The sequence below is a fragment of the Argiope bruennichi genome, chromosome 6 (genome assembly GCF_947563725.1).
Source record: "Argiope bruennichi chromosome 6, qqArgBrue1.1, whole genome shotgun sequence".
Classification (NCBI taxonomy): domain Eukaryota; kingdom Metazoa; phylum Arthropoda; class Arachnida; order Araneae; family Araneidae; genus Argiope; species Argiope bruennichi.
In genome coordinates this window covers 85,406,394-85,422,888 of record NC_079156.1, presented here as the reverse complement: position 1 = coordinate 85,422,888, position 16,495 = coordinate 85,406,394, and the positions used below count along the sequence as shown (strand labels likewise).

The 16,495-nt window shown below is 27.2% G+C and overlaps 1 protein-coding gene across 1 annotated transcript in view; it reads left to right on the top strand.

Annotated features, from left to right (window-relative positions):
* LOC129971809 (dynein axonemal heavy chain 3-like) overlaps positions 1-16,495 on the top strand; it is a 131,362-nt gene that overhangs the window by 14,364 nt on the left and 100,503 nt on the right. Inside the window, exons 12-23 of the mRNA XM_056085785.1 lie at positions 1,962-2,152; positions 4,627-4,713; positions 4,806-4,950; positions 5,901-6,112; positions 7,213-7,304; positions 7,401-7,515; positions 9,878-10,048; positions 10,202-10,327; positions 11,033-11,169; positions 11,411-11,612; positions 13,108-13,311; positions 16,268-16,382. Coding sequence (XP_055941760.1) covers positions 1,962-2,152; positions 4,627-4,713; positions 4,806-4,950; positions 5,901-6,112; positions 7,213-7,304; positions 7,401-7,515; positions 9,878-10,048; positions 10,202-10,327; positions 11,033-11,169; positions 11,411-11,612; positions 13,108-13,311; positions 16,268-16,382 — 1,797 coding nt within the window. The remainder of the gene's footprint in view (positions 1-1,961; positions 2,153-4,626; positions 4,714-4,805; positions 4,951-5,900; positions 6,113-7,212; positions 7,305-7,400; positions 7,516-9,877; positions 10,049-10,201; positions 10,328-11,032; positions 11,170-11,410; positions 11,613-13,107; positions 13,312-16,267; positions 16,383-16,495) is intronic.

The window sequence follows — 16,495 nt, the reverse complement described above, 5'->3', positions numbered from 1 at the left end:
AATCCTAAGAATGATAATATATTTTACACAACCAGGTACATTGCAAAAAAGAGCATTACACTTTAAAAATGAATATACTTTAAATTTTTTTCGCCAAAATGCAAAGTCGCCAAATCGGCGACTGCTCCCATAAATATGACATTAACAGCGAGCAATTAAAAGAAGAAAAAAAACGTTAAAAGGGTTCTTTACTCAAAATGGCAACAGAGTGGGACCGTGAGATAGAGAACAAACTCCACGCTATCAAACCACTTTTACAGTCTTGGTCTTCACTAAAAAATAGAAACGCAGATACCCTTTTCACTCGCTTACGCATTGATCACACTAGATTAACTCATCTTCATCTTTTACTTGGAGAACAACCACCATTGTATTCGCGATGCAACTGTCAAATGTCTATTCGCCCTATTTTGTCTGAATGCCCGTGCCTCAATGTTCAGCGTTTGCGGGTTTTTTCAAACATCTTCAATTTCTTTATCAACTTTACTTGGCAAAATTCGGCATGTTAATTTTTTTTTATTTTTTAAATCCATAAAACTTTATTTCCTCATTTAAAATATGTTTATTTTCTTTTAAAAATATCATTTATAACCTCTCTTAGTAAAATTGTATACTCTCATATTCCTATGACTTTAATTCACCGGTAAACATCTTGGTTTTTGTACCCCCCCCCAAAAAAAAATTCTTTGCTTATTTGAGAAATATGTATTAAAAGTGCATTTTAAATAGAAATCTATGCATTAAAGAAAAATAAGGTACGTCTTCAAATCTTTTTCTTCAGCAACGAAAGAATAATCCAGAATGAAAATATTTGTACGAACAAAGAAAACTAATCGAGTTTCTTTAAAACGGAGAAATTTATTTTTGTGAAATATGCTCAAAAATTTTTTTTATTAATTTAAAATAAATAAAGAAATATTTGAACTTCAATTAAGAAATTATTGGATTACTGAAAAGACAATTCTTTGAATGCTGAAATGGGGGAAAACTGTTTTTGTATTTTATTAATTTCAGAAATTATAGGGCAAGCACATCAAGTATAGAGAAAGTATAGTGATTGTCAAAAAAATTCGAATTGACAAATTTTCACATTTTAGACCTTCCTGAGTTCGAAAAACGGATTTTTGAAAAATGTCCGTCCGTCTGTCTGTGACAAAGGTAACTCAAAAACGCTTTGAGTTAGACGGTTGAAATTTGGTATATTGTCTTTACACGAAATTGAAATATTTCTATCAAATTTTGAGAAAAACCTATTTAGAAGAAGTGCGTCTGTCCGGTCTGTTCGAATATGATTTAACACGGTAAATACAAAACAAAAAGAGCTAGACAGATAAAATTCGGAATACCTATTTAAAATCTATAGTGTAGACAGCTATTAAATTGTGTGTCAAATCTAACGAAGAATTTATTGTCTGTCCATCTGTACTTTCAGAAACATGTAAACGCGATCATTCAAAAACGCAATGAATTAAATATATCAAATTTGGTACTGGATTTTGTGACTACAAGTGTCAATTTGTATCAAATTTTTGTTCCAATCAGTTGAGGAAAACGTGTTGAAGCATAATTTCAATTTTCGGATACTATTAACGACATGCCAAGAATTAATCGCCAAAAAAACTTGCCAAAGATGACACGATAGATGCAGTGAAAATGCTGAATTCTCGCCCAAAATTAATATTGCTTAACTATTGTACGCCAATGTAATGCAAGGCGTTCTCTGACATGATAGGTTTATTGGAGAGAGTATGCGAGAAAGTTTTTGGGGAATCACTCCCGCTGTATTTTTTTAATAGACTATAACTGCAAAAATATTTGAAACAATTATATATCAAGAACGTGGATTATTTTCAATTGTTAATGTTAAAGTAAGCTTGATTACCTATTATTTTTATAAAAATAATTTTACATTTTATTGATACTATTTCTTATTAAATTTTTAATACTTTTTTTTTTTTCAGAAAAAGAACTTATGTGTCATAGTACCATGCTAAGATGGCCAAGAAGTATGATAAAATTGTTTAAAGTAACTTCTGTTGAGTTGCACAAGAAGAGAGAAGAAGCCGAATCAAAGCTGGTAGACAGGATAAAAATATTGGATAATAACATTGACTTCTGTGAGAGGAAAATAAAAAATCTTCCTTTAATTCAGGTGCGAATTGAAATAATTTTAATCAATATTTTTTGTTTGTTCTTTTAGTAACTAACACGGTTATAAAATAATTATTATATAGATTATTCTTATCTTTCTTCTTTTTAAAATTTTAGTAACTAAATGGAGTATATATATATATATATATATATATATATATATATATATATATATATATATATATATATATACACACCATTTATTGTATAAGTTTCCAAAATTTAATAAGAGTTGATAAAATTACATTATATGCTTATTACTAACTATTCTATAATAAACTTAACTTTGATGTTTTTATACTCTTATCTGTTCGTTATAAAGTATAATTCAATTTTAAAGTATAATGCTATTATTTTAAAAGTTCAACAAAAAAACATTGAGATTTTGTTGTTTCTTATGGCACTTGTCATAAGAAAATCAGCGATTTTATGGCGAGAAATTTAGCATCTCTTGTTTCAGTAGCGCCATCTAGGGCCAGGAGTACGACTTAGCTACTCATGCGTCACAACCCTTTTTACGGGGTGGATTTTATTCATGCATTTCATTCATTCATCTACAGATCGTAATTTAGACTTGAATCAGAGAATGATCACCTCTGAACTAGTACCCCCAGTAGTTTTGTCTCGACTTGGAGGACTTTGGGACCACGACAGATTTATACGTACACCAGCCACCTTATACACGGAGAGTTTTTGGCTAGGAAGGTTCGAACTCACTAACCAAGGAATGCGAGTTCAGCACCTTACCAACCAGGCTATCTCGGCCCATATTAGTTTTAGGAAAGTTTTTCTTGCTACAAATAATTAATAAATCCCCCCCCCCGAAAAAAAAAATTGAACACTGTTTTTATATTTTATAAATCACTATGAAAATTATGAGTTATGTTTTTAAAAAAAAAAAAAAAGAATAAAGCAAACATAAAGACTTTGCCTTTGTGTTTTGTCTCTTATATAGATTTATAAAAAGAAAACTTTGTGCTTCTAAGAGGTAATGGATACATATTGTCATTTCTTTCTAATAATTTATCTGATTTAATAAAAATTAAATAATTTCTTTCCTAATTATACAAAAAATTATAATTATACAAAATTTATTTCTAATTATACAAAAAATATTTTAAAGTAGCTATTTTGAAAATTTCAGAAGCCTGGAACTCCTTTTCATAGGTATTTTCAACTTATTCCAATAAGGAACATGAAGTGCCATGTTGTAATGCATTGGATGATTAACATGAACGCAAAGGTCAATCATTGTGATAAACTAATTGTTACCTTTTAAAAGCTTAAAAGCTTGGAGTCATGATCTCTCCCAAACTCTCTTGCATATTCTGTAATAAAGTTGTAACCTCCCCCCCCCCGAAAAAATTGTAGACTTTCGCATAGTATAGTGAACAATAATTAAGAAATATTGATCTTTGGTATGAAGTGAGCATTTTTACTGAATCTTTCCTGAAATGCTTGGCGGTTAATCTTTCGAGCAATAGGTACCTGAATATCAAAGTTGTGTTTAAGACGCGTTGTTTTCAACCGTCTGAAACCAAAATTTGATACGTAACTACAATTGTAGTCATAAAATCACTAGCCAAATTTCATATATTCAAGTTCATCGTATTTTTGAGTTATCGCGTTTACCTGCTCGTGGAGCGTGTTTACATGCTTGAGGTGACAGAAAGTGAACCTCATTATGGATTTTGTTTTAAATTCGATAAACATCTTCACTTTGAATAATAAATTCATTTACTAAATTGTATTCGTCTAGCTCTCTTTGTTTTGTTATCATGTTAACTTCTATTCAGACAGTCAGCCAGGCTGTCTGTTCCTTAATAGATTTCACTCAAATATCGCAAATTTCGTGTAAAGATCATATACCAAATTTCACCAGTCTGTTTCAAAGGATTTTTGTGTTATCTTTGACACAGACAGGCATAATTCCAAATGTATGATATATTTTCAGATTCAGAAAAGCCTGAAATGGGAAAATTCGCCAAAATTTCGATTACAATACTTTCTCTATACTTCGGGGCCGCGATGGCCTGGTGGTGAGGTCTTGGCTTCGGAACCGGAAAGTTTCAGATTCGAGCCCCGATTCCACCGAAGAACCGCCGTATAAGCGGGTCTGGTGCTTGTTAAATCCGCCCGGGGCAAACGCCGTCCCGCTGTTGCGTTGTTCAGATATCGTCCTCGTCATCTGACCGCGGTTCAAAATTACGAGGTCTGTCTCAAAATAGCCCTAGCGTTGCTTTAAAAAACAAATAACTAAATAAATGTAACTAAACTAATATAACTAAACTAAACTAAGCTTCTCTGTACTTCGTATATGGAAAAGTAATTATTAAAAGTCACTTTCAAAGGGATATTTATATTAAACAAAATATACATACCATATATCTGATTATCCTATTAGAGCGATTTTATAAATCATGGAATAAATGTAATTAATTTAATGAATATATATATATATTATTTTAATTTTAGGAAGCAACTCTAGATGAATCCAGAGCAGCTGTTGAGGGCTTGCAGTATCTTCATGAATGTTTAGTTGAAGCCAGAGATGAATTAGCTGTAGGTTTACACAATCACTATTTAGTTAATATAGGATTTAAATTCTGCTCTCTTTTATTTAATTTTTGTTTTAAAATTTCTATTCCTTAAAGGCAATAAATGAAGAAGAGCGCTTATTATCACGTGATTTGACCTACCATCCAAATATTCCAACAATGTTTGCTCAAAAGGAACCTTATGAAAAGCTATGGACTACTGCTTATGATTTTTTCAAAAATTACGAGATTTGGTATTATGGTAAGATTTCTTATTTTTCTTTCATTATAATTAAGATATCAAAAACTAAGCAAATAATTCTTAATAAAATTAGTAATTCTAGAATTAAAATTTTGAAATTTTGTCACAGTATGAAGTAATGCAAGAGTTAAATGATTACAGAAATTATATTTATAATATTAATATAATTATAAAAATTATTTAAACAACTGCACGATTGTTAAAAAAAATTAAGAAAAGAAAGAAAGGGAATAATAAAACTATTAAAAAACTGTGACACTAATAATTTCTTCTGCAGGATTACATATTCTTAGTTGTAATGATATAATGTTTTTGACTTCTTTGGATTGTGTTTTCGTATAGTTAGCGGTATGCTACTTATTGTATGGCATTTTACCTTGAAGGTATAACTGCTTTTCAGTTGGCCCATCCATAAAATTTGACTCCTTATTATGCTACATTTTCTGTAATGTCTGAAATAATTAAAAGATTTTCTTTATTCTCTTTATTTGACTGAAGAGGTAATGTTTTCTGAGTAAACGTCTTAAAAAAATTGTAATAAAATTTTATTTAGATAAAAATCAAAACCAACTGCCTGACTACCAAAGTCAAAATAGGTACCTGAATATGTCCTCTCCATTTGTAGAAACTTAACATGTTCTTAAAAACTCTAATTTACTATGCACTACATTATTATGTGATATTATATTTGCACAGTTATTTTTTCAATAGCATATTTAGGAAGCGGAGATTATAGGCTGATCGCCCAGGCTCTCCATCAAAAACTACTATTCTGGTCCATTTGTAGAACATAATGTTAATACAATTAACACTGCTTGAAATCTTAAAATTTTAAGCAGTTTAAGTCACAATTAGTACATATTTTATAAATTTTATTGAGTACAATTATTTTTATTGTTATTTGGTATAAATGTTTGAAAAATTATATTTAATTTTTATTTTGTTACCAGGACCTTTTGCTGGACTTAATGCCGAAGAAATTCGCGATAAAGTGGAAGAAATGTGGCGTGTGATGTTTAGACTCGTAAAGACATTTGCTGGCGAACTTGATACAAGAGCAGTTGCTGAAACAATGAGAGACAAAATAGAGGCATTTAGAAATTATGTCCCCCTCTTATTGGCTATTTGCAATCCTGGAATTAAAAAAAGACATTGGAAATATGTAAGTTCAATATTATTATTGAGTATTTGTCAAAATAGGATGATTTAAAAGGGTTGAGACAAATTAGAAGGTTAGATCAAGTACAGCCATACACATAAGTTTATATATATATATATATATATATATATATATTTCCATCCCGGGAGGCAGAATTATGGGCAAGTAGCACGGAAAAGGCACGTTCGTTTTCACAGCGAAATATAAGAGCAGATTAGCGCAAAAGTAAGATAAATAATTTATCCCTGGTCTTATATACCATGAGATTCCGATGGGGATTTCTTACACATGTAGACTGCAGGCAAGGGAATCATAGGGATCTTTTAGAAAAATTTGCTTGGATGTCAATTTTTTATCGCTTCACTCGGAGTGTTGTCTGATTCAGCAATTTTAGAACTCGTGTTGAATTAATTAAACAGAAAAAGCGGAATGTTATCAGGAAATAAGAGAATATTTTAGAATGAAGTTAATATAGGCTGCATTACGATAAAACTTTGGAAATTGATTAAATTTAAATTAGAATTTAAAATATCATTATATATATATATATATATAAAGCCTTACTAAACAATGTAGGCCTGTTATTAAGGTTGTGCTCAAAGGTGTTGCCATCCATGTGGAAATTTCATAATTTCAATTCAGATGACGAACTTCTAATTTCTATTTGATTTTTCATCAATTTGGTGGTTTCTTAGCATACTAATTTTTATCAGTTCGGCTACTGCTGTACTATTTTATCTTACTTTTGTTAAAACTATGATGACTTAGGTTATCCTCTTCACTTTTGGGTAAACAATACCTTCTAACTTGCTTACTTGATGTGTATAAATCACTTATGACCAATGACTTAACCAATGACTTCGGTTATCCACTTCACTTTTGGGTAAACAATACCTTCTAACTTGCTTACTTGATGTGTATAAATCAGTTTCTTTTATATTTTTGGTAAACCCTCAAAATTTGTTAGATCAAATTATTAAAGTATCAAACAACAAATAAATCATACTATCTTATTTGATCCTTTATATCCTAGTTATCATTCAACACTAGCTATGTAATCAGACTACATTAAAAAAAACCCACTTGTATTTTATATTTTTTAGGCAAGCAAATTTTTAGGTTTTAAAATATTACCTGGTCCTAATGCAACGCTTGAAGATATGATTAGAGTAGGATTGCATCGTCATATTGAAAAGTGAGTTTAATATTATTAATTTATTCTTATCTCTTTTTGTCATTTATTTTATTAAATTTCTTAAATCATTTTTAATACTTTAAATTTTATGTTTAGAGTTGAGGAATTATCAGTAACAGTTTCCAAAGAATTTGCTCTTGAGAAAGCTATGGCAAAAATGAAAGATGAATGGAAAGATATCGAGTTTGAATTTAAACCTTATAGAGAAACAGTAAGTTTTCTATATTATTTATTATGTAATTTATTCATATAATTAAGCACAGTGTTCAACTGTAAATTTTAAATATTCTTTAAGTGCTTATCTTTGTTTATTTAAAAAATTTAATGATTAAATTGTATAAATAATAAAAGTATTAAAATAAAAGGCACCTGAAGCAGTTCCTTTAAGTAAAGTTTTCCTTTTTGGTATTAAAATATTTAGAAAATGTATGCTTAGACATATTGAAAAGTAAATTAAATTATTTTAAATAAATTTTTAATTTATGTATACTTATCTTTTATTATTTTAATTCTTTATCATGCCACAATTGATATGATTGTTTTTAGTCATTAAATTATTAAACCAGATCAAGGACTTGGAGTAAGGAAGAAAAAAATAATACTTTCTTTGTTTATCTGTATTAATTTTAGATTAATATAAATATAATTTTTATGTTTTTCAAAATTAATTGTTCTTAAAGTCATTACAGAAATTAGTCCTATTCAAAACAAATTTTTGCAATTTATATTCTATCAACTAACCACTATTGGCAACTTGTTGGTTCATCCAACATATTTGTTATAATGATTCAATTTTATAAATAAACTCAAAGTTTTGTGATCTGTGTAAATTTATTTTTATTTTGTGTTTTATGTTAATAATTAGAAATTAAAGTTATCTGATGAAATACTATCCATTTAAAGTTTCTGAACATAACATTTCAAAAGTTGATAATAAAATTCCAACGTATCACAATTATAAACCATGTAAAATATTTGAAGCCATGAATTTTTAAATGAAGCAGTTAGTTATCAAAGCAAAAATGAAATTCAGATTCATCCAGAATTCATATAGAAGATATATCATAGGGAAGATATATCAATTATAATTATAATAATTCAAACTTCAAAGTTTATCAATATATAATTTAATTCTAATATTAATAGAATTGTGAAAAAAAAAAACTGCTTTTTTCCATTGTCATTTCTCAACTAGTAATTTTAAACATTTTGTCATATTTATTGAATGAGTTTGTAATAAGTTTTAATTTTATGCAAATATAACATAAAAACTATTATTTTAAATTTTAAAAAATTTAATAATCGTTGTAAAATGGGATCCATACTAGATATTACTATTATTATTTGGGAAAACCTTTTTAATTTTTTTTATCTTAATATTCTATTATTTGATCCATTCTATTTGTAATGTTCTAATTAAATTTGCTGAAAGATTGGTTTGATATATAATTTAAACCAAGATAAAAAAAAAAAATTTGTAAGATCTTGCAAAAAGCCATGGCACATAAATTTAATATCAATAAAAAATTATTTTCTACATTTTAAAATTGCTTTAAAAAGTGACTTTATCATAAAAACTGCTTAAAAAGCATTTGAAGGTGTTTTTTTTTTTTAAGTTACAGTTTTTATTACAAAATTCATTAAAACTTGAAAAGTTTTTGTGATTTTGTTTCTTAATTAAATCAGACAATTTCTCCTCCTTAAATTTCCCAACCATCTCTCTGTAACTTTTAGATTATTCTTCATCCTTCAGGAGGAACATAAAATAATCCTTTTGGGTGACCTTGTATGCTAATCATAATAATTAAAAAATTATAAATATTTTAACTTATTGTATATGTGATATGTAAGCTATTATCATTGAAGAGATAACAGCATTTTAAAATGCTAATTTTTGAGCAATAATTCTTTGGCAGTTATTGGTTAAAAAGTATTTGAAAACACCAAGATTGGCTTAATTTTTAAATAGTTAAAATTTTAAAAAAGATGCATGTCTTTAGAAATCGAAGTATGCTTGTTCCAAATATGATACCTCTGATTTAATACTTTGTTCTGGAGATTGCCGAGCGAAGACATCTTAATTAGTGTAGTTTAGTTTTTCATCTTTATTAGTGTAGGGGTATTCAAAGGAGATTATATTTGAATTATGAAATTAGTAAGACTCATATTGTTTTTACATACTTTTATTAATTTATAAGTCTAAATGAAATTTTCATTTAGGAGGAAGAATGTATGGTTATATCTTTGGTTATTTTTTCCTGTAAGATTTATCGGTTGTTTTCCTGTTTGAAGAAGATTATTAGAAAGTAATTCTCTCTAAAGAAAATCATTAGAAAGCAACTCTTTCTGAAAAAAATCATTAGAAAGTAGCTTTTATTTGTTTCTTTAGGTTATTTCTTAGTTCCATACTTGTTAAGTATTTTTTCTTTTTTTTATAACACAGAAAGTTTATATCAAGTATCATATAAATACAACTGTATTTATATGTATAAAATATAAAATGTTAGTAAATGCAGAATTTATGTCATTTAAAAAAATTTTGTTTTGAAAATTTGCCTTACTTTATTGTACAGGGTGTTCCAATTCTATCTGCAGTGGATGATATTCAAGTTTTACTTGATGATCATATTTTAAAAGTTCAGACAATGAGAGGCTCGCCGTATATAAAACCTTTTGAAACAGAGGTGAAACTATGGGAAGAGAAATTGCTTTTAGTTCAGGATGTATTAGATTCATGGCTAAAGGTATGGATATAAAATCTGGATATTGTACTTTTATTACTCTGATTTTGTCATAATTTATTGAAATAAACTTAGAAATTGAATTCATTGTTTTATAATGTACACAAATGATTTTATTACATCATATAGTTGTTATATATATATATATATTTACAGTGTCAAGCTACTTGGCTATATTTAGAGCCAATTTTTAGTTCTGAAGATATTATGCTGCAGATGCCTGTTGAAGGAAAAAAATTCAGTACTGTTGATAAAAGCTGGAGAGAAACTGCTTCTAAAGCGGTACAATATACTTTTTCTTAAATTTGAAAGAAATATTAGTAATTATATTTGGCTAGTGTATTTTATTAAAAAAAATATGTCAGATTTACTTTTTCAAATTCCTTATTTTTTCATTTTTTTTCTATATTTATAATATCTTATAACTTTGCTATAATTTTCGAAATTAAAAGAATTTAATCATGTGATATTTGATGTGTGGTAGGAGAGATAAAAAACTATTAATTTGACTATACATATCAACTAATGTATAGTCATATATTTTGTGAAAATATAGTAATAAAAATATTTTAGATGTAATTGACAAATTATATTTCTCATATTTTAATAAATTGTTTATGAAAATGTCCTGTTTACGCAAAAGGATTAACAATGCACTGAAGTTTTGATAGATCATAAAAACTTTCTTTAATTGACAATTTTAATTGATAAGACTTTTTGATAATTTTATATGTATTAGATATAATTAAAGAAATTTCATCAGGATTTCCTTTAGAAAATATTTAAAAAAATGGACACATTAATACAAAATTATGTTGAATTTGATGTGAATTTGTTTATTTTCCTTTAATTTATTGAAGCTTTTTTTTTAACTTATAAAGGGAAAGGATTTAGAATTTTAATGAGTTTAAACTATCAATATCTATGTGATTTTATATTATATATTTTTAAACTTCACTATTTCTTTTCTTTGGAATTTCATTGTAGGCTTCAGATCCTCATGTTCTTGTTGCTACATCTCATCCAAATATGCTCCAAAATCTGCAAGAATGTAATGTTCTACTAGATGAAATTCAAAAAGGTTTGAATGACTATCTTGAAAAAAAGAGATTGTATTTTCCGAGGTAACATCACATAATTATTTATTTAAATTTATTTGCCAGATATATAAAAATACATATCTTATAGCTTATATTTTGAATTAAAGTAAGTTTCTTATTCTTTAACATCTTCAATTTCCTGTTCTCTAATTATTCTTAGATATAAAAAAAAGAATTTTTCACACTTTTTTTTATAAAACAGTGATATTATTTGAAAGGAACTATTATAAATTGGAATACAAATAATCTCATATTTATTTTGCAGGTTTTTCTTTTTGTCTAATGATGAACTTCTCGAAATTTTATCTGAAACAAAAGATCCTCATCGAGTTCAACCCCACTTGAAGAAATGCTTTGAAGGAATAGCGAAATTGGAATTTACAAAAGATAATGAAATCATCGGAATGATATCAGCTGAAAAAGAGAGTGTTCCATTATCGAAAAAAATAGTTCCAGCTGCTGCAAAAGTATAAACTATTCCAATTTTTATAACTTTATAAAAGATTTGTAAAGTATTTTTATTATAATAATATTTATGTTAAATCAAAAATTACTCAGAGAAGCTAAATAACATTTTTATTTCTGTTCAATTTTTCATCTATCTCTTTTCAGTGTCTTTTACATTTTTGGATCACTATGTTTTCACCATATCTACAAGTTTTTCTAAAAGTATTCTAACAATATTTTTGCATACAAAAATGTTTTCATTTATATCTATGTACAATACATTCGAGTTCATCTCTCGATGCTTTGGTGAAAAGCTTCTTTGATGAATACTAGATTTAAAATGGTTCTGCAACCAAAGCATTTTTGTACATGGTGTAATACACAACCAAAAATTTTAGGCTTCATATAATTCTGAAAAGAAAAGCAATGCACCAAAGTAATTTTAATTTCAAAATACAGGAACTTATTAGAAAAATAGAACCAGACATTATTGCAGTAGAATTACCTTATTTCTTGTAAACATCATCTTAATATTATTTCTTGTCGGCATTGATGTTACAATGATGGAAAAAAATATAACCAGTTAAAAAAATTAAATATAATTATAGAAACTATAAAAAAATATCCTATACTGAAAAAATATAGGAAAGATCATAACAATTTTTTATAAAACTTTGGTGTAAAAACGTTTTTTTTCTCACTAGTCATTAACTCAATTGGCAAAATATTTTAGAATTCACTTGCGTTATTTCTATCTGAGTCTTCATGGTTTATTGAATGTGTAGGAAATGCATACAAATGAGGTTACAGCCTCATTCTATTCCATTTATCCCTTGGAATATGATGCATGTAAGAAGAATTAGTTGATTTTATGGGCACCCCTTTCTCATGTATTATTTGTAATTTTGTACATTCTGGATGTTTTCAGATTCCATTATTATAATTGGGACAAATCTATGGCTTTTATTGTATTATTATTTTTAGTAATAGCCCGTTTTTTTACTCTTAAAAATGTATACTCTTAGCATACCTGTCCTTGATGAGCGTTAAATGTAAATATAAATAAATAATTGAATTAAAATAAGATAGGGGGAAATGACACAAGGAAATAACATTAATTTCATTTATTAAAACCAACAAGTAATGGGGACAAATCAAAAACTTCACTTTCATGTTTGGAATTTCATTGTTTTAGGAATTTAACTAAGAATTTTGTTTTACTTGTCAGATGAAAGATAAATTATAACTCTAATTTATTTAATATGGTTATTGAAAAAAAAGTTGTTTTCATCATATGAATTAAAAAAAAATATTTGAAATGAATAATATTTGCAAAATATTGTTGATTGAAAAAACTATGAAATCATTTTAAACATTAAAAATTAATTTGTTTTAAATATTTGGTGAGAAATAAATATCCTAAATTCAAAAATCTAAATTTTGATTTGGAATTAATGTTACCATTTAAAAAATTTATTTATCACTATCTAAATTATTTTCAAAAAATCATTCTAGGGAATGGTTGAAAAATGGTTGGCAGAAGTTGAAGTTAGTATGTTGTTCAGTTTAAAAGATGTTATAGGAAAATCTCTTGAAGCTTATCCAAATGTCCCCAGAACTGAATATGTTTTGAGCTGGCCTGGGCAAGTAGTGATTTGTGTAAGTTCAGTTTTCTGGACTGCAGAGGTCTCAGAAGCTATAGAAAAGAATACAGTTGAGGTAATTTTTTTCATCTTCATGCTCTTTATATTTTACTTACATTATGTTCTTTATATTTCATCCATTTTGCATGCATGCATGTGTAATGTAAACGCATATTTTTTTTAAAATCAGAGTCGTAGTCGAAGAGAGAGAAGACATTTTTTAACGGTACGAGTGTGTACTGAATACAATAGCAGACAAGAGAGCAAGAAATATTTTCCCAATGATTATATACCATGAGATTCTAATAAGGATTTCTTTACATGTTCCGACTTAGGCTAGGGAAATTCAGATATCTTTTAAAAGAATTTGTTTAGACTGACAGATTTTTATCCCTTCACTCGTTCACTCATCAGCGGACAGATTTTTATCCGCTGATTTAAGCATTTTTACAGAGCTTCTGTAGCATTAATTAAAAAGATGGAATTGGATCAGGAAATAAGAGAACATTTTAGAATGAAGTTAATATCAGTTAAATTAAGATAAAAATTAGGAAATTAATTAAGTTTAAATTAGATTTTAAAATATCATTACACACACACACACACACACACACACACACACATATATATATATAGAGAGAAGTATTTCTAAAATGTATAATATTCATACTTGTATATACATATGTATTAGTATTAATATATTATATATTGATACTAAATATCGGATATACAGTATATTCATTCTAATCATGGCCTAATGGGCATTTTCCCCCCATGAAAATTGCATTGGGTATTCTCCCAACTGCTTTAAATGATCTAAAAAATTATATTTTATGTCACTTGAGTTGCTTGTGGAAAAAAATTGTATGATTTAAATTTTTCTGCACTTTTATATCCTATTAGTCATTTTTAGTGAAATATTTTTTAATCTCTAACATTTTAATTAAAAAAATCATTTTTTTGTTACCAAAATTGATAAAGCTTTAATTGTTATTATTTTAGACTGTTTTAGAGCATTTCAGTGATCACAATGTGCTTTTGGGATGAACATTCATTGATCTACAATAATGAAATTCAAAGCTTTATAATTCGTTTAATTTTAGACAGTAGAGCTTTTTTGTTTGAATTATTAATGAGTCAAGAATATTTTATTATATGTGATGAATAAAACTGAGATATTGCATAAAAATATTTGCATAATTTTTTCAGAAGTGCATTTATTGATACAACAACAAAAAATATAATTTTTTCATGTTATTAAAACATACTTTTTTCAATTGGAAGTATATGTTTATCTCTAATGCTTTAGAAATTGGGTATTGGGCAAAGACTAGTATACACTCCAAATGAATATATGTGTAAACATCTTATATTAATATATATAAATGTATAATTATGAAAATCTTATCATAAATGTACTTATATTAAATGCCTTACATATACTGAAATGTATAAATATCATGCAATGAATATATTCCAGTTCACCTCTCCTGCTACTCAAATTGTAACAAATATTTCACATTGATTGTCACATTAATAGATATTCTTTGCTTTGTGTATGTGGCCAAATATAAGAAAATGTTTGAAAATAATTTTATTTATATGTCCATTGGGGTAAAAATTAATCAAGCTGTATCAAATACTCTTAATTTATTGCTGCATTGATAGAATTCTCCATTTAATCCCTTAACTGGGGAGGTGAAAATATAGAACTTTACTGGGGAGGTGTGGTCTAGGAAACCGTATTTTCTTTACACTCAAATTAAATTTTCTAATAAAAGTATTAATATGAAAATCTGCCAATATATTCTACAGATATTTTTCTTGATATATAAATATATTTTAGAAATGTTTCTAAGTATATTACCATTATGAAAAGTAATTGTGTTGGAACATACATTTTCTTCCCAAATTACATGTTACAACAAAAAATATTCTTGAAAAAACATATTTTTTTTAAAATCATATTTATTTTTCCAGTGTACAAAGGTGTATAGAAAACAGTATAAGGTAAAATTCAACAATTATATGAAAATTTAAAAAAAAATTGACAATGGGTAAAATTGATTCTTTTTTTTTTTTATTGGCATCATCGGTTTTCAAGAGCATTTTAAACATATGGGTTAAGTACAAGTATAAAAATCAGCCTATAAATTCTGTAGATATTTCACTTGGTATATTAATATATTTTAGAAATTTTTCAAAATGCATTATCACTAGAAAAATTAATTATATTTGAACATAAACATCAGAATCAACCGAATGAGAACTTTCATCGAAAATTTTCTGTACAGTTATCCTCATCACTAAAATCACTTTCTTCTTCTTTTGAAAGTCTCTAGAACTCTGCTTTATAACAAGGATCAGTAAGTTGGATGATGTTTTAAGCACCAATTTTTAGAGCCATCTGCTAATTTTTGTATAAAACCAGAACACTAAAAGGGGGGTGCAGTCTCACAGATGTCTCTTTAAGAAATAATTGAAATATTTAAAAAAGCATCCCCTGAAACCGGCTGAAAAAGTGCACGTATATTGAAGGTCATAAAACAGGAAGTTATAGGGTCAATCCATTCGATTGAGCTAAAAATAGAATAGAGGTGACCGAAAGTCCATCTTTAGCGGTCTGACAGATCGCAGCACCCCAGTTAAGGGTTGACTGTTCAACATTGCAGCGTGGATGTACTTTTTTACATATTTTAAGTTTAGTATTAGAATTCCATTTTGGTGATTACTAAATGTTTGTTGTTATTATGAATTAATATTTCTTAATGTAAAAGTTATTAAACATTACGGCTTTGATAGCTTAGCGACCCAAATTATGCTTTTTTGTAATCATGTTATAAAATGGTCTTTTAATTTGTTTTCATATTATAATAAAGAAGAAGAGCGTTGGTAATGAATAATAATCTATGACCTGAAATGAGTAATAATGTCTATTAATAAATATTAACCTGAAACCTAAAAAGCTTTCTTTTTGAGTTTAGTGATCAAACACTTTACAATTCATCATGTATTTTTTTTTTCAATTGTAGAAATACAGACAGAAATGTAATCAGCAGATTGATGATATTGTGGCTTTAGTTAGAGGAAAACTTGAAGCAAATAAACGTTTAACTTTAGGAGCATTGATTGTCATTGATGTGCATGGTAAGTTTATATGCCGTAGGACTTTTAAAAATGCAATTTATCGATTTTAGTATTGATATTTATTGCAATCAGTTTAGCCTTGCAATCTATTTTTCCACTATATAATGTTTTTT